Source organism: Moschus berezovskii, chromosome 28, assembly GCF_049115385.1.
Source record: "Moschus berezovskii isolate FMDL1 chromosome 28, NW_MosBer_1.0, whole genome shotgun sequence".
Lineage (NCBI taxonomy): Eukaryota > Metazoa > Chordata > Mammalia > Artiodactyla > Moschidae > Moschus > Moschus berezovskii.
This window is the reverse complement of record NC_142487.1, coordinates 3,405,973-3,429,777: the sequence shown is the minus strand read 5'-3', so window position 1 is coordinate 3,429,777 and position 23,805 is coordinate 3,405,973. Positions and strand designations below refer to the sequence as shown.

Below are 23,805 nucleotides of genomic sequence, written 5' to 3'. Positions count from 1 at the left end.
GAAATTTAACCTTCTTGGATCCTTTCAACTTTCCAGAGATTGCCTAGCAATTTGGGGAATGAGAGAGAAGCCCCGGAAGAGAAGTGTTTATGCACGAAAGCTGGGCAGCCAGAGAGGCTTCTCCCAGAGAGGGAGGAGAAGCATTGCCCCCAATGAGGAGCTTTTTGGATGAAGTGTTTCTGTTAGGCTGTTGTTCCCTCAAGGATCTGGGGCCTGTGGGTTGAAAGGCAATAGTAAGAATAGTCATTGTTATTGTTTAGTTGCTCAGTTGTGTCCAGCTCTTTGGGGCCCTGATGGACTGTAGCCCACCAGGCTCCTCTGTCCATGGGATTCTCCAGGCAAGAATACAGGAGTGGGCTGCCATTCCCTTCTCCAGGGAATCTTTCCAACCCAGGGATCAAACCCAGGTCTCCTGTATTGCAGGCAGGTTCTTTACCGTCTGAGCCATCAGGGAAGCCCATTGGGTATTGCTCTAAACACATTGCCTATGCCATGTCATTCATTCTTTGCAATAACTGTCAGCTGGCCACTGTTACTCTATTCTATATGTGGAGAAAGTGAAGTGACTATCCTGAGGCCCTAACAGCTAGGAGGCGGCAGCACTGAGGTTTACATCAAGGATTACCTGGCACCAGAGCTCACCATTTTGACCTCTCTCAGCCACACGTAAATGCTGCATGCCTCACCAAAGACACCATTACTTTGTGCAGGTCTCTAAAGTACTGTGACCTCCGGTTAATTGATTCGAGCTACTTAACCCGCACTGCCTTGGAGCAGGAGATGGGGCTGGCCTGCTGCTACGTGTCCAAAGAGGTGATCCGGGGGCCCACTGCCGCCCTGGACCTCAGCGGCAAGGAGCAAGAGCGAACCGCGGCCAGCGAGAATGACACTGAGGAGCTGCTGATCGACCTGGAGAGACCCCAGAGTAACAGCAGCGCCGTCACGGGAACTTCAGGTCAGTACTTTCTCTCTCCAGGGGTTGGGGCAGGAGAGAGAAAGGGGTAGAAGTAGGGAAGACAGAGGCACCTGCTGACTCCCATCCAGCTTTCAGAGCAGCGGTGGCTGACCTGGGCATCCCCTCCAGACCTCAGTCCTGGGGAGACATAGTTGACAAACGTGAGTCATGAGCAGCCACAAGATATTTGCCTGGGAAGCACTTAATGAAGAGCTTGCTAATAGGCTAAATGCATGCGTGCATGCTGCATGCTAACTCACTTCAGTCACGTCCAACTCTTTGTGACCCTATGGACTGTAACCTGCCAGGTTCCTCTGTCCAGGGGATTCTCCAGGTAAGAATACTGGAGTGGGTGGCCATTTCCTGCTCCAGGAGATCTTCCTGACCAGTAGGCTAAATACAATAAGTAAATTTCATGAACCCTTACTAACACCACGTCTCCTAGTCTCTGCACCCTGATCATCTCATTGATATTACGCATCTGATATTTGCACAAAGGCCTTCTTTTCCTTCCAGACCCTGAAGTGGTTTGTCCTAATTGGCCTAGTACCTGGCACTGAGTGTGTGTTTGTTTGAATGAAGGAATGAGTGACTTTCCCCCCAAGCACTGAAATGGCAAGTGTTTATATACAATACGGAAGGCTACTCTGGGGCCACTGGTTGATTGGGAAGATCCAGCCTAAAGCCTACCAACCACCCTCTTATGTTACTGTGTGGCTGATGGCAGTGCCTGGCATGAATTATCTTCTGCTAAATAGTATTAAGCAAATGCAGCATTATTTCCAGGGCTTCCCAGGTGGCGCTAGTGGTAAAGAACCTGCCTGCCAATGCAGGAGACATAAGAGACATCAGTTCAATCCCTGGGTAGGGAAGATCCCCTAGAGGAGGGCATGACAACCCACTCCAGTATTCTTGCCTGGAGAATCTCATGGACAGAGGATGCTGGTGGGCTATGGTCCGTTGGGTCGCAAAGAGTTGGACACGACTGAAGCAACTTACCCCGCACACACAGCATTATTTCCATTTTTTTTTTCTGATTGTGAAAGTTATAATAGAGTTTAATATAGAAAACTTGGAGAATGTAATGAAGTATACAGAAGAGATGAAAAATGAAAATCCCACAACAGAGGGACCCACCATTCACGTTCCTTCTGCCCTGTGTTTCCCTTCTCTTACCTCATGACACTGACACACACACGTGCGCACACACACACACACACTGCTTCTGAATGGAAGAGGCAGGTTATCTGTGCCTGGAAGAGCATGAGGACTGTCTTACCGAGGTCTGCTTCAGTCATGGGTCAGGACTGTACTCCCTACCCTCTAATGACAGTCTCCCCAGTTCAGACTGGTAGACCAGTTCAGAATAAAGGAAGGAGTCTGGGAGGATGGTAAAGGGTAACAGAAGGGAGGGGAAGAGCACACCTAGAAGCTTTTCCACATCAGCCAGCATCAGTGAGGAGAGGAGGAAGGTGGAGTGGGGTGGGGTGATTAGAGTCCACTTCCTTCCTGGGCTCCTTAATCAGCCCCCTCCCTCCCCTTCGCATGGAGAGCTGCCCCGCAGACTCTAGATTCTGGCCTTGCTCTCATCAACTCTGCTGTCTGGAGTTCCCCCTCCCCAATTTTGGAGGACCCAGATGCTGCCCTCCTACACCACCCTACCCACCACCCCACTAGCCTCCAGCTGACTTTCAGGGTTCTCAGAGGGTGCTCATCGCCCAAGGCATGCAGGCCAGAAGACTCAAGGGCCTTGAAGAAAGACCTCAAAGGCAGAAGAAAACCCTCAGGCAGAAGTCAGCTGAGCAGCGGTGATGCGGTCACAAGCCTCTGGTTACTGGCCCTTCACCTAGGAGCTCCCAAGGTTGGGATTTGCCCGCATGCCTGGGAGGCACCAGTCTGAGCAGAAAGAGTCTTGTAATGCGATTCTGGTTTGTCTTCAAACCACTTAGTCGCTCAGTAGTGTCTGACTCTGACCCCATGGACTGTAGCCCTCCAGGCTCCTCTGTCCGTGGGATTCTCCAGGCAAGAATACTGGAGTGGGTTGCCACGCTCTTCTCCAGGGGATCTTCTCAACCCAGGGATGGAACCCAGGTCTCCTACATTGCAGGCGGATTCTTTACTGTCTGAGCCACCAGGGGAGGGTGAGGGTGGGGGACGTTTGCGGTGAACTGGTTGCAGGTGAGCAGATCTCCGGCCCTGGGGGGAGGGAGGGAGGCGGTTACGCCCCGGCTTCCCACGCCGGTCGGTCCGGGCATCTGTGGAAGGGGCTGCACCCTGGGGAGCTTGTCCACAGCCAGGAGGGTGGGGCCTGGGACCCCAGAAGGAGACGAGTGCCACTGGACAGGACTTGGGTGTGGAGCGTGTGTTGGTCAGGGCTCTGGAGTGATTCGGATGGCTTATCCAAAAGACGTAATCAGAGGAGAGTTTAATAACCCGCGATGTACAAAGACGCGGGCAGGGTGGAGAGAAGGAGCAGGAGGCGGCGGGTGGTCGGTCCCAGGGCGCCGCGACTACCAGCGGCCTGAAGACGCGGGCAGGGTCGGACGTGGGTCCAGGTTTCTCCTGGCCGCCCGGAGGAAACCGGGAATGAATGGCCGTTTCCGAGCCCACCCAGCAGCCAGGGCGGGGGACAGGGGGCGCGAAGCGGGCGGCGGGGCGCCAGGGGCCGCGGGGCGGCCCGAAGCCCGAGCGCCGCCTGGACCCCCGGGCCTTCCCCCGGGGCAGGGGCGGCGGTGACAGCGCGGCGGGTGGGTCCTCTTTCAGGCTCCATCATGGAGAACGGGGTCAGCTCGTCCAGCACCGCCGACAAGTCCCAGAAGCCGCCCCCGACGCCCAGCTTCCGGAGCCCGGCCCCCAGCGCGGGGCTGGACGAGGGGCTCTCGGCCGGCCCGGCGGGACCCGGGGAGCCCCTGAAGCAGGAGTGCGACTCGCTGGGGCCCCCGCTGGCCAGCAGCACCACCGCCAAGCCGTCGCCGTCGTCCTCGGGGCCCGGGGCGCTGCCGTGGCCCGGGCCGCCGGGCCGCGCCGGCCGGCCGCCCCAGCCCGCGCTGCCCCCGGTGGTCATCCTGTCCAAGGCGGCCTACAGCCTTCTGGGCGCGCGGCGGGGCGGCAAGCTGCCGGCGGCCGCGGCCCTGCTGCCGCACCCCGACGTGGCCTGGGCCAGCCCGCTGCGCCCGCCGCCGCCCGCGCACGCCGGCCCCGAGGAGCAGTCGCTTTACTACCGCCGCTGGACGGCCGCGCGGCCGCACCACGCCGACCACGGCAACCCGCCCGACCCCGCCTCCGGCGCGCGGGCCTGCCACCCGCGCCGGCTCCTGCTGAGCGGGCCCCCCCAGGTAGGGGCCGGCGTGCGCGGGAGGGCCCGGGGTGGGGCCTGGGGTTGCGGGGTCGGGGGTAGGGCGCGGGGGCAGGGGGCTCGGGTTGCGGGGTCGGGAGCCACGGGGTCTGGGGTTGGGGTGTCTCGGGTCGGGGGGCGTCGAGGCCCCACTCAGAGATGGAAGGAGTCGTTGGAGAGCCCAGTTGTGATGTCTCTTTTCTCTTTTCCTCCCCCTCTCCCCCTACAATTCAACACCCGCCCCAGGTGGGGAAGACGGGCTCCTACCTGCAGTTTCTGAGGCTCCTCTTCCGCATGCTCATCCGGCTCTTGGAAGTGGACGTGTACGACGAGGCCGAGATCAACACCGGTGAGCGCCGGGCGTGGCGGTGCGGGCTATTAACCACCGCATCTCGGGGCTGTCCGCGGCCTCCGGGGGGTTAGTGCAGCGTTATTGAGAAGTTAGAGGCCAGGAGCCAGCAAAGAGTTGTAAGATGCAGTGGCCGTTTAGGTCGGGTGTGACTTCCTCTCCTTTGAACCCCGATCCTCACTGTGTCCCCCGAGTCGCTGGGCACAGAGGCATCTTATAAAGCCCGTCAGGTGGGTTCACTGCTCAGATGGTGACACTGCTCAGGTTTAAAATTAGTAGACTGCGGTGTTCTATGCCTTCAGGGTCCAGGGCACGTTTTATACTCCATCAGGGTCATCTTATGTTTTGCCTGCTGGCTTCGAGTGAAGGTATGTGGATTACTACCCAAAGGAAAACTTCCTTGAGCAGGACAGAACCCTGGCACCATCAACAGCCTCTTGGGACTGGCAGAAGGATGGAGGGGCTGGTGCTTTCCAGGTCATCCCCAGCCTGCACCTCCTGCCCCCCTTCTTGGCCTTGCCACCCTGCTGTCACTCGTGAGGGAGGCGGTTCCCCTCTGCAGCCTGTCCAGCAGGGCAGGAGTGTGGGCATAAGCAGGGGTCAGCCAGCATTAGCCCTGCAGCCAGGGGAGGGTGGCTTCGCCTCAGAGGGACTGCGGTGCTGGAGGAGACGGGGAGTGGCGGGCAGGAGCAGTCATGGGTAGACGTTCTTCCCAAGCCCCTGAAAGATGAAGCCAGAGAAGAAAAAGGCCTTGCATTGTCCATCACATTAGCCCTTGGAGACCTCCTTGCTTTTCCTAAATAGTTGGACCTGTCCTGTGACCAGCCCAAGGGATAGATTAGTTCAGAGCCAGACTAGGTAAAATCAGCCATGTTTAATCATCTTCCTATGGCTTTTGATTCAGCTTCCATCCTCCACAGTTGACATGCGTGATTCCAGACAAACACACACAGTCCTGTCTTCCCGTCCACATCTTGTCTGTGTGCCTGGCTGAGCTGAGCAGACCCCAGGCCACCACAGAAGGGACTGAAAGACCCCGGGGGCTGCCCAGAGCAGGCGGGGCTACAGTGCAAAGGCAGAGCCAAGCTGCCCAGGAGTGAGGGGCTGTCATCCCATTGACTCCCACCTCCCAGGCTTCTCGGAAGAAGGATGCCTTTGATTTTCATCTCAGGTTTCAGCCAAACCTGGCCTTTGTGATGAGCAGCACTGTTTGGCTTTATTCCTTCACCCTCATTTTAGTGCTGGTGAATGCAGTGGTGCATTGGAGAGGCATGGGGATGTGTTTTTATTAAACGAGAATAAGCTCTAACTTTTAAATAAAATGTGCGTTTTTAAATTAAATTTAAATCTTGAAAAGGTCCAGGATGTAAAATTAAACAGTGTTGTGCTTAAAAGGTAATAGCTGTACTTCTAGCTTTTAGGCTTTTGGCGGAGGGGAGTTTTTTCTTTGTTTCTCCTTTTGAGGGTTTCCTCAATGGCTCAGATGGTGAAGAATCTGCCATAATAAGGTTTAAAAAATCTAGATATAATGAGACACGGGTTCGATCCCTGCGTTGGGAAGATCCCCTGGCAAAGGGAATAGCAAGCAACTCACTCGAGTATTCTTGCCTGGAGAATTCCATGGACAGAGGAGCTTGGCAGGCTACAGTCCTTGGGGTTGCAGAGTTGAACACAACTGAGCAACTAACACACACACACACTCCCTTTACACTGTCTTAAGCTGATCTTATAGTTTTTATTATTAATAACAAATATCACCTATTGGACACACACCATGTGCCTGCCACGGTGTTAGCACTTTCAATATGCCATATGGACTTCTTAAAACAATCAGGGAACCCTAAGAAATGAAGGTGCCTGAAGATCGGCGGGGGCAGTGGCCTGGACTCAAACCCAAGGCCCCAGGCTCTCAACCTGGTTTGCATGTCGGAAGCACTGAAGGAACTTTAAATACAAGTGCCTAAGTAAGGAAGGTGGTTCTAGGCTGTGTGGCCTGAGCACAGGGGGTTTTACAAGCTCCAGTGGATTCTAATAAGCAACAGACACTGTGAATCTTGCTCAGTGAGCCCCTGAAATCCTTTCAGCTGTCAGCATCTTAAAACCCCTGACTAAATCTCTTGTGATAGGATTCAGATCATCCAAAGTTAAATAAGATTTTAAGGACATTTGGGGGTCGGGCGTGGGAGACTAGTGGATCTCTTAGACTTGGGAGTTTCTGGGCTGGGTGTGTAGAGGCTAATGGGGACCAGTGAGGGCCAGCATCCCTCCCAGCAGGTCTGAAGGACACTCTGCACCCCTCTACCCTGGACTCGGGAGCTCTTCTCAGAAGAAGACATACCTGGGCGGTATGTTTCCCTGACACTTGGGTGAGAGGGAGGGAGGGCGGCCAGTCGGTCTGATCGGGCTGCTCTGTGCACTTTCCTTCTTGGCCTAGATCACAGTGAAAGCAGTGAAGTGAGCCAGTCAGAGGGCGAACCCTGGCCTGACATCGAGAGCTTCAGTAAGATGCCCTTTGACGTCAGTGTGCATGACCCCAAGTACAGTTCGATGAGCCTGGTGTATACTGAGAAGCTGGCAGGGGTCAAGCAAGGTCAGTGCACGTGGAGCCTGAAGGCCGAGGGTTCACCTAAATGAGGGCAGGAAACCTGGGGCAGTTTACTCCTTGAGAGCAGCTTAAGTCATCCTCCTCTGCACGTCTCGTTTTATTCACATGAATGTCACCTTTTGGGCTTCCTGGGTGGCTCAGTGGTAAAGAATCCACCTGCCAATGTAGAAGACGTGGGTTTGATCCCTGGGCCAACAAGATCCCCCTGGAGGCGGGCATGGCATCCCACTCTAGTATTCCTCCCTGGAGAATCCCATGGACAGAGGAGCCTGGTGGGCTACAGTCTGTGGGTTTGCAAAAGTTGGACGTGACTTAGCGACTAAACAACAGCAAGGTCACCTTGTAGTTTTCAGAGCTGCCTCTCGGGGCATAAACTGCAGAATCCTAGGAAAAGCCCTTCTGGGGGTGGGGGACTTTTGGCCCAGGCGTAGGGGCTTCACACATAGCATGGGAAGGCGTTTTGTCTCTTTTTACACAGAAGCGATAAAGGAAGCCAAAGCTGAGGAGCCCCGGAAACGAGAAACCACGTCCATGATGCTGACCAAGTATGCAGCCTACAACACCTTCCACCACTGTGAACAGTGCCACCAGTACATGGACTTCACCTCCGCCTCCCAGGTGCAGCCCCGTACTCCTGCCCGTCACCAGCGCGGGTTCCGTGTGTGCGGGGGGGAATGCCCCAGTGTCAAGCCCTGGACAGAGGACGGCTTGTTTGGGCTTTAAAAAATATTTTAGTTGTGTCGGGTCTTAGTTGCCACATGCAGGATCTGTTCATTGCTGTGAACAGACTCTGACGTTGCCGTGCTTGGGCTCCAGAGAGCACAGGCTTTAGTAGTTGCAGCCCGTGGGCTTTATAGCTGCCCCGAGGGATGTGGGGTCTTAGTTCCCCAACCAGGAATCGAACCCACGTCCCCTGCATGGCAAGGCGGATTCTTAACTACTGGGTCACCAGGGAACTTCCAAGGATAGCTTATTTATGAGATGGAGCCACTCATTTGTGAGCAGAATGCATGCAGCAGTTGATAAAATGACTTTGGGTTTATTGGGATTATAGGCAGGGGAGTTGGGCAGGGGAGAGAAAGAAACTGAATTTGTGTCTTAAGTCACTTCATCGAATGGTTACATGTGTTTAGATTAGAAAGTAACTGGTATGTCTGTGATTCTGAAAAAGCTGGATATTACAGTATGTTTGACAGAGGGTCTCTTCCCCTCCTTCGGGTTGTTGATGAAGATGGTGTTATTATCTACAAGTCCATAGGGTGTGCCCTGTGAGCTGTGATCTGCAGAGACCCAGTCTCACTCTAACTCCAGCGTGGGTGGTTTTGACCACTAGGCATACGGAGGAGTCAACGTGTGCTTTTTTATTTGGAGAGCACTGAGAGGTAGAACACAGAAGGTGAGCAAATACCCCGTACCACTGAGCTTCTCGTTGGCCAGAGCATCTTTAAGCATAGAAGATGGGAAAGGCAGCCAGTGATGGTTGTATCGAGCACCTACGTGGGGGCTGAGCTCCATGTTGCTTCCCCACTTTATCTTCTTGACCTTTAGTGCTTGGCCCTGAACATCTGGAACAACTCTTCCTTTCTATAGGATGTGCTGGGTGGACGCCCCACTTCCTCCCCAGACTTGCTTCTACGCTTGAGGATCAGGTCCTCTCCATTTTCCCCCAGGGAACGCAGAAGGATGTACTGGTCTTTCTGCTCTTCTGATAGAAGTTACCTTTCATACCCTAAATGTTTTCCTGTGTCATTGAAAACTTTCAGTGGACTGTTTGAAATCAGCTCACAATGCTTTATGGAATATAGATGATACAAGCCCCTGATCTATAAATCACTAGAAAATTCATTTTTTAGACAGTATATTAAAAACCTTCTATTTAGTTTCTGCGTGATTACAGTACTGCCTGATACTTGTGAAGCAGAAGGAAGGAGATCTTAAGGGGAATATTACAATGTTATTTTTCTATGAAATGTAATATTTAGGTTGAACCTCTTGGGAAGGATACCTGGATTCTTCTCATGCCTGCTGACTAGTGATGCTCTCTTTTCATTAGGCCAAATATTGTCTGCACTGTACCTTTATATAATTATTCACTGAGGTGGGTTATGAGAAAATGTGTGAGCTTTCCAGCAACTTAAAAAAGAGGTTAGATTTGTATGTGGCTTGGATGAGTCAAAGGTCTCTTCTGGAAGCCAGAGTTCTAGGGTAAGTGACCATTCAGACATCTTCAGCTTCCAATGTAGCCAGGAAAGATGGGCCCACAGGGGTGTTTTAATGATGTCAGTCTTAATAGTTTATTTAGGAAAAATATCATTTGACCTGACCCACTCAGAAGAGGATCCCTCGGTCAGGAAGATCCCCTGGAGGAGGGCATGGCGACCCACTCCAGTATTCTTGCCTGGAGAATGCTATGGGCTGAGTAGCCTGGTGGGCTACAGTCCAAAGGGTCGCAGAGCTGGAGATGACTGAAGCAACTTAGCACACATGCATGCACAGAGAAGCATTTTCCCCCGTAACTGGGCATCTTTGGGAGTGTTTGGATAGCAAGACCTCCCAGAGGTATACTGGACTTCTGCAGGGCTGAGCAGTAGTTGTTCTAAGAAGGTGAGAAATTGTAGTTTTCAGCAGCAGTCACTGCGCCACCCTCAGAGAGGCTGTTTGGGGTGAGAAGCTTGGATCTCGTGTCAGCCACTAAAAGATGAAGTGTTTGCCTCTTCTGACACTGCACACAGCCAGGTCTGGCGAGAGGTAGAAGTCCAGGGTAGCTGGCCTCTATCAATAACCATCTTGAGACGAGCAGCCTGGAAGCTTGCCAACTGTGAGCTTACACGCCCTCCCTTTGTTCTTTGCAAACGCAGATGTCCGACTCCACCCTCCACGCCTTCACGTTCTCATCCTCCATGCTGGGAGAAGAGGTGCAGCTCTACTTCATCATTCCCAAATCCAAAGAGAGTCACTTTGTCTTCAGCAAGCAGGGCAAGCACCTGGAGAGCATGCGGCTGCCCCTGGTCTCAGACAAGGTGGGTGATAGCGCCTGGATGCATGGATGGATGGCCTCAGGTACTAGAGCCAGTTTTATAAACATCTAGTATCTAAGGGTTCTAATTTCTCTTTTTGGCCTCTGGTCCTTTTTTTTTTTCTTTCAGCAGAATTTGAATGTGGTCAAGAGCCCTATTTTCACCCCCTCCAGTGGTCGCCATGAGCACGGACTTCTAAACCTCTTTCACGCCATGGAGGGCATCAGCCACTTGCACCTGCTGGTGGTCAAAGAGTATGAGATGCCACTCTACCGCAAATACTGGCCCAACCACATCATGCTGGTGCTTCCTGGCATGTTCAATAACGCAGGCGTGGGTAAGGGGGCACGCGGGATGCCGGGCAAGGGCTGGGAAGAGAAATACCAAGCTCCATTCCTCAGGCTTCCAGAGGGTCCCATGACCCTGGAAAGTGTCTTGTTCTGTGGACCAAAGGACTTTTGACTCTTTTAAAAATATTATTTATTCTGGGCTGGCTCTTCGTTGCTGCAGACTTTTCTCTAGTTGTGGTGAGCTGTGGCTGCTCTCTCATTGAGGAGCATGGGCTCTAGGGCATGTAGACTTCAGTGGTTGCGGCACGTGGGCTCAGTAGTTGTGGCTCCCAGCCTCAAGAGCACAGGCTCAGTAGTTGCGGCACATGGGTTAGTTGCTTTTCAGCAGGTGGGATCTTCCCCAACAGGGATCAAACCCGTGTCTCTTGTGTTGGCAGGTAGACTCTTCAGCACTGAGCCACTAGCGAAGCCCTTGATTCCTCTTTAAATGAGTTTTCATTTCTCTTTATCTGCACTCTTGCAGAATTTTTTAACTTCTGAGGACTAACATCCAAAGAAGTCACTGATAGCGCCCTGGGAGGGCCTGGGACTCTGGCCAGCACAGGCTGCAGGTGTTGCTCGCTACCAGCCGGCAGCAGGGACCGCACAGAGAGGAGGGCGGTCAGAGGAGGAGGGGGGTTGGTGGTTCAGACCCAGGTCTGGGGGATCGCTGGGGGTCATCGCTGATCTTAAAGGTACACAGCAAGTTCTCGGGGGTTCTGTACAGCTGGGGACTGGAAGCACCATCACTGCCGATGGCAGTCATCTTAAACGTGTCTGGAAGTCTTTCCTGCTTTTCCCCTCGGGGTTTAAGGTCAGTGGGCTGATTTCTCAAGGGGACACCTGGCTGTTGAGTGTACTGACAGAGCGGGAGGAGGAACAAGAGAGGTCCAGGGCTCCTTCGTTTACCCCTGAAGGCAGGAGACCTCCAACTGGATCCAGTGTCCTAGAGCTCTGCTGTCTGCCCACTCCCTGCATCTCACTCACTTCCCATCGGCTTCAGTGGGAATTTCGAGGCAGAGCTTCAGGAGGGCTGAGGATCAAGAGCTTTAGAGCCCCACTGGAGTGAAGGCAGAAAAGGCCAGAGTAGTGCCCCGGATCCACGTGGGCCTTCTCTCCAGGGCTGTCTCTCCTTTCCCCTTTCCTTCTTAAGACTCTTCCTTTCTTGCTGTCCATTTCATTCCTTTTCATTTCCTTAAGCTTTAGCCTTAATATCGATTAAAATATTTTCCAAACAGGTTTATATTTTTAATGTAATTTTATTTCCCATCACTTAACATCAGATGACTTAAGACTTTCACATATTTCTGGTCCTTTATCCTCCCCCAAAACACTGATCCCCACACTTAACTAAAATCTTTCTCTATATGTACATGACCCTCACACCTTTCCGTGCCTAAATAACCTTTAAGAGAAAATATTTCCGCATCCCAGATTTGAGTGAATTTGTTTACTGCCAGTTTTGCCATTTTTGTAATCATCTGGGGAGAGAAACCAGCATATATGCAAATGAAGCGGCTTTTTTTTTTAATTGATAACACAAAATTTAGCCATTAAGTGTACAGTTCAGCATTCATCAGTACATTCACATTGTTGTGCAACCAGTCTCAGAACTCTTGACCATCTTGCAGAACTGACTCGGTAACATCAAAGGTCAACTCCCCATGATTATTGGCATTCACCCACTAATGAACCCTTGGTCTGCTCCTCACCTTCCGACTATTGTGAATAATGCTGCTGTGGACATGAACACAAATCTCAAAACCCTGCTTTCCGTTCTTATGGGTATATACCCCAAAGTAGAATTGCTTAATCACATAGTAATTCCACTTTTAAAGTTTTAGGAATTGACATACTGTTTTTCATAACGGCTTGTACATTCTTACCAACAATGTAAAATGGTTCGTTTTAATGTATCTTCACTAACACTTGTGTTTTCTGGGAATCTTTGCTGTCATTGTTAGTAGCCAACCTAATGGGTGTATGATGGTATCTTGTGATTTACGTTTTCCTAATGATTAGTGATGTTGATCATATTTTCATTTGCTTACTGGCCATTTGTGTATCTTCTTTAGAGAATCTATTTTTCAGTAAGGTTTTTGTTGTTGACTTGTAGTTCTTTGTATATTCTAGATTTTCACCCCTTATCAGATAAGGCTTGTAACTATTTTCTCCTGTAGGAGAATGTGTTCTTTGCACAGTTTTAAATTTTTATGTAGTCCAATTCATTTTTTCTCTTGTTGCCTATGCTTTTAGTGTCATAGCCAACAAATCAACAAACTATTGCCAAAACCAGCATCATTAAGCTTTTTGCCATGTTTTCTTCTAAGAGTTTTATAAAAGCTCTTTGGTCCATTTTGATTTCTTTATACAGCATAAGGTGAGGGTCCAGCTTCATTTTTTTGCATTTGAATGGTCTTAGCACTCCAGTACTCTTGCCTAGAAAATCCCATGGACGGAGGAGCCTGGTGGGCTGCAGTCCGTGGGGTCGCTATGAGTCAGACATGATTGAGCGACTTCACTTTCACACATTGGAGAAGGAAATGGCAACCCACTCCAGTGTTCTTGCCTGGAGAATCCCAGGGACGGGGGAGCCTGGTGGGCTGCCGTCTCGGGGGTCACACAGAGTCGGACACGACTGAAGTGATTTAGTAGTAGTAGTAGTAGCACGACTGTCAAAAATCATTTGACCGTATACGCAAGGGTGCTTCTGGGCTCTGTATTCTTACTCCATTGGTCTATGTCTCTCTCTGTACTACTGTGACAACTGTTTTGATTACTCTAGTTTTGTAATCAGTCAAGTGTGAGACCTCCAGCTTTGCTCTTCTTTTTTGAAGATTGTTTTGGTGATTCAGAGTCCTTTGATGTTCCATGTGAATTTAAAAGTGAATTTTTCTATTTCTAACAAAACTCTGATATTTTGATAGGGCTTGTATTTGTGGATTGCTTTGTGGGATGTGTTAATACTATTGCACCTTCCAGTCCATGAACACGTCTTTCCACTTATTTGGAAACACTTTCAGCAGTGTTTTGTACTTTTTAGTGTACTGGTCTTTAGCCTCCTTGGTTGACTATGTATTCCAAGTATTCTTTGTGATGAAAATGAAGCACTTCTTAATTTCCCTTTGTCATTATATAGAAACACAGCTAATTTGTCTTGTGTCTACACCTCTGCTGAATTTATTCTAACGTGTATATTTAAGGTTTTCTACACATAAGGTCATGTCTGCAGATAATTTTACTTCTTGCCAACTTGGGTGACTTTTGTGTGTGTGTGTGTAACTTCTCTGGCTAGGATTTTCAGTACTATGTTAAATAGAAGTGTCTTATTCTTGATTTTAAAGGAAAAGCTTTCAGTTTTTCACCACTGAGTATGTTAGCTGTGGGCTTTTTCATATATGGCCCTTATAATGCAAAGTATTACACACAGTGCTCTTGAAAGGGATCAGTAGAGTTCCCTAAACCCAGCATTACCCTCCATCTACTCAAACGGGTTTCCTGGTTCCTCCAGACTTAATTGGTTTTTTTTTTAAGCTTCTTTATTTCTGTGTTTTGTTTCATTTGAGAGTCTGTGTTAGTCGCTCAGTCGTGTCTGACTTTTTGTGACCCCCATGGACTGTAGCCCACCGGGCTACTCTGTCCACGGGATTTTTCAAGAATAATGGAGTGGAAAAAAAAAAAAAACATTGGAGTGGGGATAACTTCTCCAGGGGATCTTCCCGACCCAGGAATTGAACCCGAGTCTCTTGCATTGCAGGGAAATACTTTACCACCTGAGCCACTCGGGAAACCTCATTTTAGGGTGGCCCACTCATAAAACCTGGCTGATTCCTGATGGTCATCATCTTAATTGCTCACACTGAGTACTCACTTACCATGTGCAGCACTGTTCTGAGCACCATACAACAGTCCCATGAAGTAGACATTATCATCGCCTCCTTACAGGTGGGGAGGCCTAGGCACAGGGGTTACCTGTTCACCATCTCACAGCTATAAAATAGTAGAATTGGAATTCAAACCTAAGAGCTTGGCTCTAGTCTTCTCCCTTATTCACTATATCATATCCCTCTTACACACCAGGGAAAGGACACCAGTTTTGAGTCTTCTTTAGGGACCTGCAGCAGGGGACATTTTAGTTTAAGTGGCATACCCATAGTGCAGCCCTGGCTGCTGCTGAGACTGGGGAGCCTCTTATCCTGGCTCTAAAGAACCAGCAGGAAGTATTTCCTCTATGAGGCACCCTTTGTCCTGGCAGGAAAAGTGGACTCTAGCAGCTCTCCTTAAAGTGCAATTCATCAATCACCTGTGAAAAGGTCTCTGGCCCCTCATCAGACACCACTAGTGTGAGCCTCTGGTGCTGGGCTCCAAGAATCTGCATTTTAAACAGCTTCCTAGATGAGTCTTGCCTGCACTGATGTGTGGGAATCACTGCCCTGAATGTCTGGTCAACCCCCATGTGTACAGTCACCAGTGAACACGCATACGTATGGAGAGTGTGTGAACTGTCTGTGGGGCCTCCGCCAAGCCCGAGAGGGGAACGTCCGAGCCCTTTCTGTGTTGCCTTTCAGGTGCTGCCAGGTTCCTCATTAAGGAGCTGTCATATCACAACCTGGAGCTGGAGAGAAACCGCCTGGAAGAGCTGGGAGTTAAACGCCAGTGTGTCTGGCCTTTCATCGTCGTGATGGATGACTCGTGTGTCCTGTGGAACATTCACAGTGTTCAGGAGCAGACCAGGTAGGGGCGGTTCTGTGCAGTTCCAGGAAAGTGACATGTGCCACCGAGCAGGTCCTCTCCTTGGCCATCATGGCACAGGAAAGTGAACGAGGGACACAGCTTCCCAGAGCAGAGCCACCATCCAAGACCACTTATAGAACCCTCAGGTTCTGTGGTAGCCTAGGAATTTTTTAATCTAGACACTCAGTATGCCATTAAATTCCTGGACTGTTTGTGTTATCGCAGCTTTGGTCTGCTGTAAGAGTCTGTAGAAAGACACAGTGGCTTATGTAGAAAAACCACTGGCTTCTGAATTGGAACGGTTTTTAGCCCCAGCTCTGCTTCCTAACTGTGTGGATGAAGAGAAAAAGTTATTCCATCTCTGTCTCAATTCCATCCCCTATAAAATTATGGCTGGAGCAAAACCCGTGGCTCTCCTCAAGTGGTGAGGGGATCCATGAGGGTGATGAAATGCTAAACCTGGAGATGTCCTGTGCAGTAAATGAGCCCAGATGTTCACAGCCCGTGAAACACTGTGCCACATGGTCTCAAGGCCCTTCCAGCTCAGACGTTCTGATCCTGTGCCCTCATTTCCCTGGTGGATTTGAAGCCAGTCCTTTATTATACCGTAATTACCAGGACTGGGAAGAGTACCTGTGTGCTTCTAAACTCTGGCTACCTCTTTGGTAACTCCCTGTTCGTTACTCACCTTGAAAATGGGCCAATTTCCTTCTCTGCCTTTAAGGGGTCAGCCTCACCCCAGGGGGCTGCCCTGGTGGCTCGGTGATAGAGAGCCTGCCTGCCAATGCAGGAGGTGCAGGTTTGATCCCTGGGTCGTGAAAATCCCCTGGAGAAGGAAATGACAACCCACTCCAGTATTCGCGCCTGGAAAATTACAGGACAGGGGAGCCTGGCAGGCTCCAGTCCATGCGGAAGCAAAGAGTCGGACACACGCACCCCTAGAAGGGGGTGACACACTCACCTCACAACGACGCTCACCCCTAGAAGGCCGCTTCTCTAAATCAGCAGTGACAGGCAGCATGAAAATCGTGCTTGACATCCCTGTCCACTCCAGACTAAGAGAAAGTCAACCAGCTAGTTGTGTCCTTTACAGATATTAATACCGTACAGTAGTGTCAGCTCTTCGCAAGTGACCATGTCTTCAGTGATACTGAGTGATCTCTTATGTAAACGAACTCTGCATTTCGTAGCCAGCCCATGGAAACAGGAGTTTCCAGTAAGAATGTGTCCTTGAAGAGTGTCTTGCAGCACATGGAGGCGACACCAAAAATCGTGCACTATGCGATCCTGGGCATCCAGAAGTGGAGCAGCAGGCTGACTTCTCGGAGCCTCAAGGTCCCATTCTCTAGGTGCCACGTGCACGACTTTATCCTCCTCAACATAGACCTGACTCAGAACGTGCAGTACGACTTCAACAGGTAAGGTGGGCTCCTGGATGCGCACCATCCTGCCGGTTACTGACTCTTTCTGCCCAGCCCCAGCCTCTGTAACGTGTTTATTCCCGTCTCTGAGAAACCAAGACTCTGTTTATATGGACAGAGAATGGGGGATCATGAGCCCCCAAGTGCCCCTTCATCAGTTCAAACTGACCCAGACTGAGTCACGAGTGCGGCGATGTGCAATGCTTAGGAAACATATTTTGGCCATCTTATTATCCCACAAGAACTGAAACAGGGACCACATTGTTTCATCAGTGGAAATCAGTGTGTGGACCCATAAACCTATTCACGATTAACCTTTCACTCGCCCTCAGAACTCGAAAGGTAGTCACTTCCTGAGACGTTAGCAAGACCCTGAGATCTGGATTCTGTAGGGAAAAGCCAGCTAGCCCTGGCCTTGCCTCTTGAACTATGCACATGTCCCAGAAAATCTGAAATGGCCAAGGAAGAATGTCAGAGACCGTCAAGTCCCTCTTATGTCAACCCCCGAGCTGCAGCTCTTAGAATATTCTATAGCGATTTCACTTCTGTTTTAAATTTGGCAGATGCTTCATCCTGTTTGCAGCCAGGATGTTAACACTGGGAGCAGCTCTGCACTCTTGTCCCATGAGAGTATAGAGTATGTGGTCCTGCTGCAGTTCAGAGGTGCCTAAGGAAGGTGCTGGGCCAGTCACCTCACTGCCCCCTTCCTGAATGACTGTAGTGCCCCCATCAGGGCATTACAGCACAAGCCAGTGTCCACAGAGCCAGCTCCGTGTGGGGGAAAGGCCGGCTCTGTGTGAGGTGGCCCACCTAACATCTGCCACAGATGTTGTCTCTGTAAGTAGCGCAGCTGAGAGGTGACAGGCAGTCAAGGGAACCTACCGTTGTGGTTCTAATTTAGGTATTTCTGTGAAGATGTTGACTTTAACCTGAGAACAAACAGTAGTGGACTGCTCATCTGCCGCTTTAACAACTTCAGTCTCATGAAGAAACATGTGCAAGTTGGCGGGCAGAGGGACTTTATCATTAAACCAAAGATCATGGTAAGTTGGCAAGCTTGATTCTCCTGCTGAAAACAGGATGATCTCTCAATGTCTGTTTTCTGGTACCGGCATTAAGTACGTGCCCCTTGACTGGAAAGTGCAGTAACACAAGGGAGGCCACTCTTAATGTCAGACCTGGAGCCTTGTGTCCCTCACTGAGCACTCATCTAGAGCCAAACCTAAGTTTTGAAAATTCAACAGAATTACCTTTCTTTAGATTTAAGGCTTAACTCCATCAAAACTTTTGTTTCCAATGTGTTCTATAAACTGGCTGCCAGTTAACATTTTTTACATTCTTTATGTAACAGGGGAGAGAAATGTAAATCAAATTTCTTGCTTGCATGGTCCTTTGCCAGTTTTAAAGTAAGGCAGATCAAAACCTGTTAAGGGTTAATTCTATGGGCCTACCCTTTTCCGTTTAAAAGATTTGCTGGTAGCTAATCACTTATAGGGCTTTCCAGGTGGCACAGCAGTAAAGACTCTGCCGGCAATGCAGGAGACACGGGTTTGATCCCTCGGTTGGGAAGATCCCTTGGAAAAGGAAATGGCAACCCACTCCAGTATTCTTGCCTGGGAAATCCCATGGACAGAGAAGCCTGGCAGGCTACAGTCCATGGAGTTGGAAAAGATGGACTCGACTGGGCATGCACAATCATTTACAGCATGTGGACTATCCAGTGGATCTTAAAAGACCTCCTTGCTTTTTTTTCTGGTGCTGACAGGATGGGATTTAACCCACCCACATCCAGGAGTGCTGTAAAAAGGTTTCTGTTGGTCCTTACAATGTACATGCTAAATGCACAAACTTTCAAAGAAGCCTTCTTTAACATTTGCTTGGGCCCTTGCTGTGTATAAATTACATTAAATCCAATGGGAAGAATTTCAGAACCCAAGGATGACAGACGATGCCGCTACCTTTCCTGCGGGCTGTCAGGATTCAGGCATGCTCTCCTTGCGGGAGTCACACAATGCCTGCGGCAACATTTCCCATCACTCCCTTGGCTCTGATTCCAGGTGTCAGAGAGCATGGCGCCTATCCTGCCCCTACAGTACGTCTGTGCTCCCGACACTGAGCACACCCTTCTGGCAGCCCCTGCACAGTTCCTCCTGGAGAAGTTCCTGCAGCACGCCTCCTACAAACTCTTCCCCAAAGCTATCCGAAACTTTCGGAGCCCCGTGCTGGCCATCGACTGCTACCTTAACATTGGACCAGAGGTAAGCGGAGAGGGGCCGGGGCTATCAGGTAGAGGGGCTTGTTCCGCATCTGGGAGTTTCTCTCATAACTACCCTGTATTATGAGAAATAAGAGAAGCTTTAGGTAGGTTAAAACTTGACACACAAAGGGAGTACAAAGCGCAGATAAGCAGCCCCCTTAAGTTCTCCGTTACCTGACCCTGAGGTGGACAACTAGAAAGGAAGGCACGAATCATTCAGCTGATGATGCAGAGGTTTTAGCTGCTTTTGAAATGCTAGCGTGCTCTGTGCTTAATGGTTGCAGGTGGCCGTGTGCTACATCAGCTCCAGACCCCACTCCAGCAACGTCCACTGTGAAGGGGTGTGCTTCGGCGGACTCCTCTTGTACCTCTGTGACTCTTTTGTAGGTGCTGATCTTCTTAAGAAATTTAAGTTTCTCAAAGGTAAATCAAATTCAGTATCTTGCTTGTGAGTGCTGTTAGTTCCCACTGGACAAAATGCAGAGGTGAAAATTATAAAAGAGCATTTTAACAATCATTTTGCCAATAATTGAATACCTTCCTTTGAAACTGGGGCACTGACTTTTTTCAAACAAGGGAGTTAGGCTAAATGCGGATAAATGTAGCCAGGTTTAAAGATGTCGCCACTATTTTACATAGGAATGATGCAATGCAGATGTTTCTCATATAAATCTAATTTCGATAAAAATTAGTGAGTTACGGCTCTGGAGTAGAAGCCAAAGTTGCTTCAACAGGTATGTAGCATACAGAGGTTTGCTTAAGAACAAACCGCAGATTAAGCATCACAAATAACCTTGATAAGGTGACTCCTGAGGTTGGTGAAAAAAGGTTCAGTATGTTGTGTACAGCGTGCCATTTTTATGAGAACAGGAGAAACTGTATTTACTTATATGTGTGTGTATAAAGCACATCTGGAGCTGTGTGTGGGGGGGAACAGGAGGAAGCATCTTGGGGGCATCTGGCAATATCTGGAGACATTTCATGTTGTCACAGGGTGGGTGGCTGCTGGCAGAGTGGGAAGAAGCCAAGGACACTGCTAAACATACTGCAAGAACAAGACAGCCCCCCAATAGTGATGTGGCCCCCAGTGCCAAGGTTGAGAACCCCTGATCTAGCGGGACTCACAGAACCTTACAGTGTGGGTTTTAATGCTGGTTACCACAACAGAAGGGCTTCCCTAGTGGCTCAGCGGTAACGAATCCGCCTGCAATGCAGGAGACCTGGGCTCAGTCCCTAGATCGGGAATATCCCCTGGAGAAGTGAATGGCAGTCCACTCCAGTATTCTTGCCTGGAGAATTCCATGGACAGAGGAGCCTGGTGGGTTAAAGTCCATAGGGTTGCAGAGTTAGACACAACTGAGCAACTGACACACACACACAACACCCAGAAGGGGTGGGGTGTGGTTGGGAGGGCTTTCACTTTACACTCTTTCAAACTTTGACATTTGTAAGTTTCTTTATTCAAAGTAAATAATCAAATGAACAGTCCTGATAGGTTGGTTCTCAAAAGTGTTCGCTTAGGGGATATAATCAGAGGGAGGTAAGAAAGGTTCTTTAAGTCCTTTCAACCCCTGAGCCTAAGACACATCCCTGCTTTCTCCTGAAGGTGCTACCCTGTGTGTCATCTGCCAAGATAGAAGCTCCTTGCGCCAAACAATCGTCCGCTTGGAGCTGGAGGACGAGTGGCAGTTCCGCCTCCGGGACGAGTTCCAGACCGCCAACAGCAGTGACGACAAGCCACTCTACTTTCTCACCGGACGTCACGTATGACCTTTTGAAGAGACCAAAACTAGCAGAGGGATGCCTAGATGGGGTGGGGCAGAAATAATTATTGGGGATTTTATTTTTTCCTTTAAAGTACAATCACTGTGGAGCAAAGTGCAACATGTATTTGTCTGTTCTCCAAAGAAATCCCCCACCCCCAAATCTGACCCAGATCTCTGGGGGGCATCACTTTCCTTCACTTCCAGTTTCAGGACCTTAAATTCAGGTTAACTCCACCCGAAGTAGTTATGCAATTAACTCAAGATGTGGTCTGCCCACGGGAGCCTGAGGAGGAAATACTGTGGAGAAATCGTGTGGACGCTGCGTTGTTTTTTTCTACTATGCTCTGTCAGGGGGAAAACTGACTCTTGGCGTTAGCGAGCCTGAATGTGTTACGTGAGACTCACGCCACTGGTGTGGAATTAATTGAAGATTAACATTTGAGGCCTGAGCCCTCAGTTTCTCTTCAGATCTGTACTTTGGTACAGTATTACTCAGGGGTCTGAAATGATAGAATGTAGAAGATATTTGTATTTAAAAAAAAAAGTAGCCTTGTCTTTCTCTGTGCAGTGTTAGTTTATGATTTATAATCTTGTATGTATTGAAACTTTTGGCAAAATTTCCACAGGAGTTGAAAGTTTACTATTTAAACTGAACAAACACGTTAGTAAATGCAGAGCAGGCGTTGTGTGTATTTATGCAGTTTCTCCTGGCTTAACTTCTTTTGCTTTATCCATTCTTTAAAAATGTTTCCAGTCTCTTAAGCACATCATGCCTGTGAGAATATGAACAGTGATTAATCTTGTACAAGGAAAACCTGATTCAAAAGTTGAGCCAATTAAGAAGGTTTCAGCAGTCACCCCACACCCACTCCATTGGGTTGGAATTAAGCAGTTGGCACCAGCAAAGCTAAATGTCAGGCAGGCTAAGCTTCTGTGTGGAGTGGAACTAGTTTGTTTCCTTTCAAAGACTCAAGCAGAGTTTCCTTTCAAAGATACGTTGAATTAGCTGCCTTATACTGACAGTACCACAGAAACTGCTGAAAGGGGAAACAGAGCCATAGAGAAAGAGCGGCTGCTTTACTTAATCAGTGAGTGGGAGTGTGTGTGTGAGTGTGTGTGTATGTCGTAAAGAAGAATTCCATTTAAGTCTTTTTGACTCAAAAATCAGCAGGGGATCTTTGTTCAGTATCAATAGTAGGAGGCATAAGTTTATACAGACTTTTACCACATATTTTAATCAAAAACGGATTTCTAGAAAATGTTCTAGAACATACTGTTTTTTTGGAAGTTGATTCTTCCAAATTACTTCAATTCTCACTGATGGCTTGACATCTTTCTTATTAGTCCATATATCACTTTCACTTTATCTCCACTTTACACAGCCATTTTTACTTGAATAGATATCTTGTTTATGGCCTGAAACTACGGAGAGGGGCCTGCCAAGCCTGCATTCACTCAGAACAAATAGTGTTATCTGACCAGCTTTACTAGTTTGATACGGAGTTTACAGAGATTGAAAAGATGGAATGTACTAATCTGAAAATGATTTCAGATCTCTTGGTTTCAATAGCTATTTTTGTTTTATATGTATCTTAAAATGAACAATTCCTTTTAAAAATTCCATTTTTAATTGATCTTTAAAGAGGACCTGCCTTATATATGCTTTAAAAATACTTGTTAATTTTAGTACAGCGGAACTTTTGGCAAAGAGGTACGTTCTGAAGCAGACTGATTTAGATATGAATGTATCTCACTTGTTTTGTTGAAAGGGCCTACTGCAGATGATATCAAGAAACCCACTGTTTGTGCAATATTCCAATATTTACTATATAGGGCAAATAAAATACTTGAAATAATCCTAAAACAGTTGTTCCTGGGGCAGATGGCCTCTCAGGGTTTCTTCTGGCTTTATGGCTTCAGTCTAAAGACAAAAAATTTAAGTAGTTATTTGAGCTGTGGAGACTCCGTATTTGTTAGGGCTACACTCTGAAAAAAATCAGATGATTATGATCTCTTAAATGCTGTTTAACTCTGTGGAAGAGAAATGCCAGAATAAAGCCAAAAGACCATCACCCTGATGATGGAGAATTTAAACTGACCTGCCTATTCTTTTCAGTGTCTGTCTTACTAAGGCTTAGATCTTTTAAAATCACCTTATCAGTATAATTCTTTAGAGAATGTCAGGTCATTCTCCTTTAAGGATAAAATTGCACAAGCACAGAACACCATGATTTGGTTAATACAACCCCTGGTGTGTTCCACTTCGAGCCTCGCCAGCCCTTAGAATATCATGGTGTGAATGTGTTCACTTGGCCTGCAGAATAACTGACCTATAGACCTGTTAAACCCTGCCATATGTGAGGGTTCACACAGGTTAATACTGAATGTAAACTTACAATGAGAATTGCTGTATTCAGTTTTTTGGGCTGTAATTTATGCAATTGCTTCTTGTGATTTTTAGAAAAGGAGGCACCTGTGTTACTTTATTACTGTAAAGTTTCTTAACCAAAATTTGGTGAATTTCACTAGTCAGTCTACCTCACATTTTGTTTATGATTCTAAATTGTCTTAAGTTGTGTTGACAGTACATTCTTGTCCTTTCATTTAATTTGGTGAATGTATTAAATTCTCCCCCACCTCCTAAAAAGAAAGTGTGTTTTCTTTACATTTTCTGGTATGTTCAAAAATGGAATGAGCTGGCTCTGACAATGTCCAAGAAAGGCCACAAGTCCACATGTCATAAGTTGGATAACTCTAAGATTCTACTATTCTGGCTTAACAGTGCAAGAAAGTGCTGAGTATTTGTGGACTGAAAATCTATAGCTTATCCAAAGAAGATACACACATATAAAGTATCTACACACCATGCCCACTTGCAGAATGCCACATAATTATGAATAACCGATCTAAAAATAATTAAAGAGATGTTAGAAATATCCATGGTACATCCCCAATATTTTATAGATGGCAACTATATTCATTTCCATGTCCCAAGAAGCAGACTTTGGGATGGCAGAATTGTGTAGTATAACCTAAGG

At 48.5% G+C, this 23,805-nt stretch overlaps 2 protein-coding genes across 3 annotated transcripts in view; one reads left to right on the top strand and one right to left on the bottom strand.

The window, feature by feature from the left end:
* The window catches only part of GREB1L (GREB1 like retinoic acid receptor coactivator), a 114,198-nt gene extending 90,397 nt beyond the window's left edge, over positions 1–23,801 (top strand). The window contains exons 20-32 of one of the 2 annotated variants that reach the window (XM_088833523.1): positions 711–955; positions 3,719–4,290; positions 4,536–4,638; positions 7,073–7,228; positions 7,722–7,861; positions 10,102–10,263; positions 10,393–10,597; positions 15,158–15,323; positions 16,514–16,741; positions 17,646–17,787; positions 18,802–19,002; positions 19,286–19,424; positions 20,608–23,801. In XM_088833523.1, the coding sequence (XP_088689649.1) occupies positions 711–955; positions 3,719–4,290; positions 4,536–4,638; positions 7,073–7,228; positions 7,722–7,861; positions 10,102–10,263; positions 10,393–10,597; positions 15,158–15,323; positions 16,514–16,741; positions 17,646–17,787; positions 18,802–19,002; positions 19,286–19,424; positions 20,608–20,771 (2,623 nt within the window). In that variant the 3' untranslated portion in view covers positions 20,772–23,801. Of the gene's footprint in view, positions 1–710; positions 956–3,718; positions 4,291–4,535; positions 4,639–7,072; positions 7,229–7,721; positions 7,862–10,101; positions 10,264–10,389; positions 10,598–15,157; positions 15,324–16,513; positions 16,742–17,645; positions 17,788–18,801; positions 19,003–19,285; positions 19,425–20,607 lie in introns of both variants that reach the window. The other variant, XM_055417112.2, reaches the window with a different exon arrangement.
* ESCO1 (establishment of sister chromatid cohesion N-acetyltransferase 1) overlaps positions 19,352–23,805 on the bottom strand; it is a 46,396-nt gene continuing 41,942 nt past the window's right edge. The window contains exon 13 of the transcript XR_008684666.2: positions 19,352–19,469. The gene's annotated coding sequence lies outside the window, so the exon portion shown is untranslated. The remainder of the gene's footprint in view (positions 19,470–23,805) is intronic.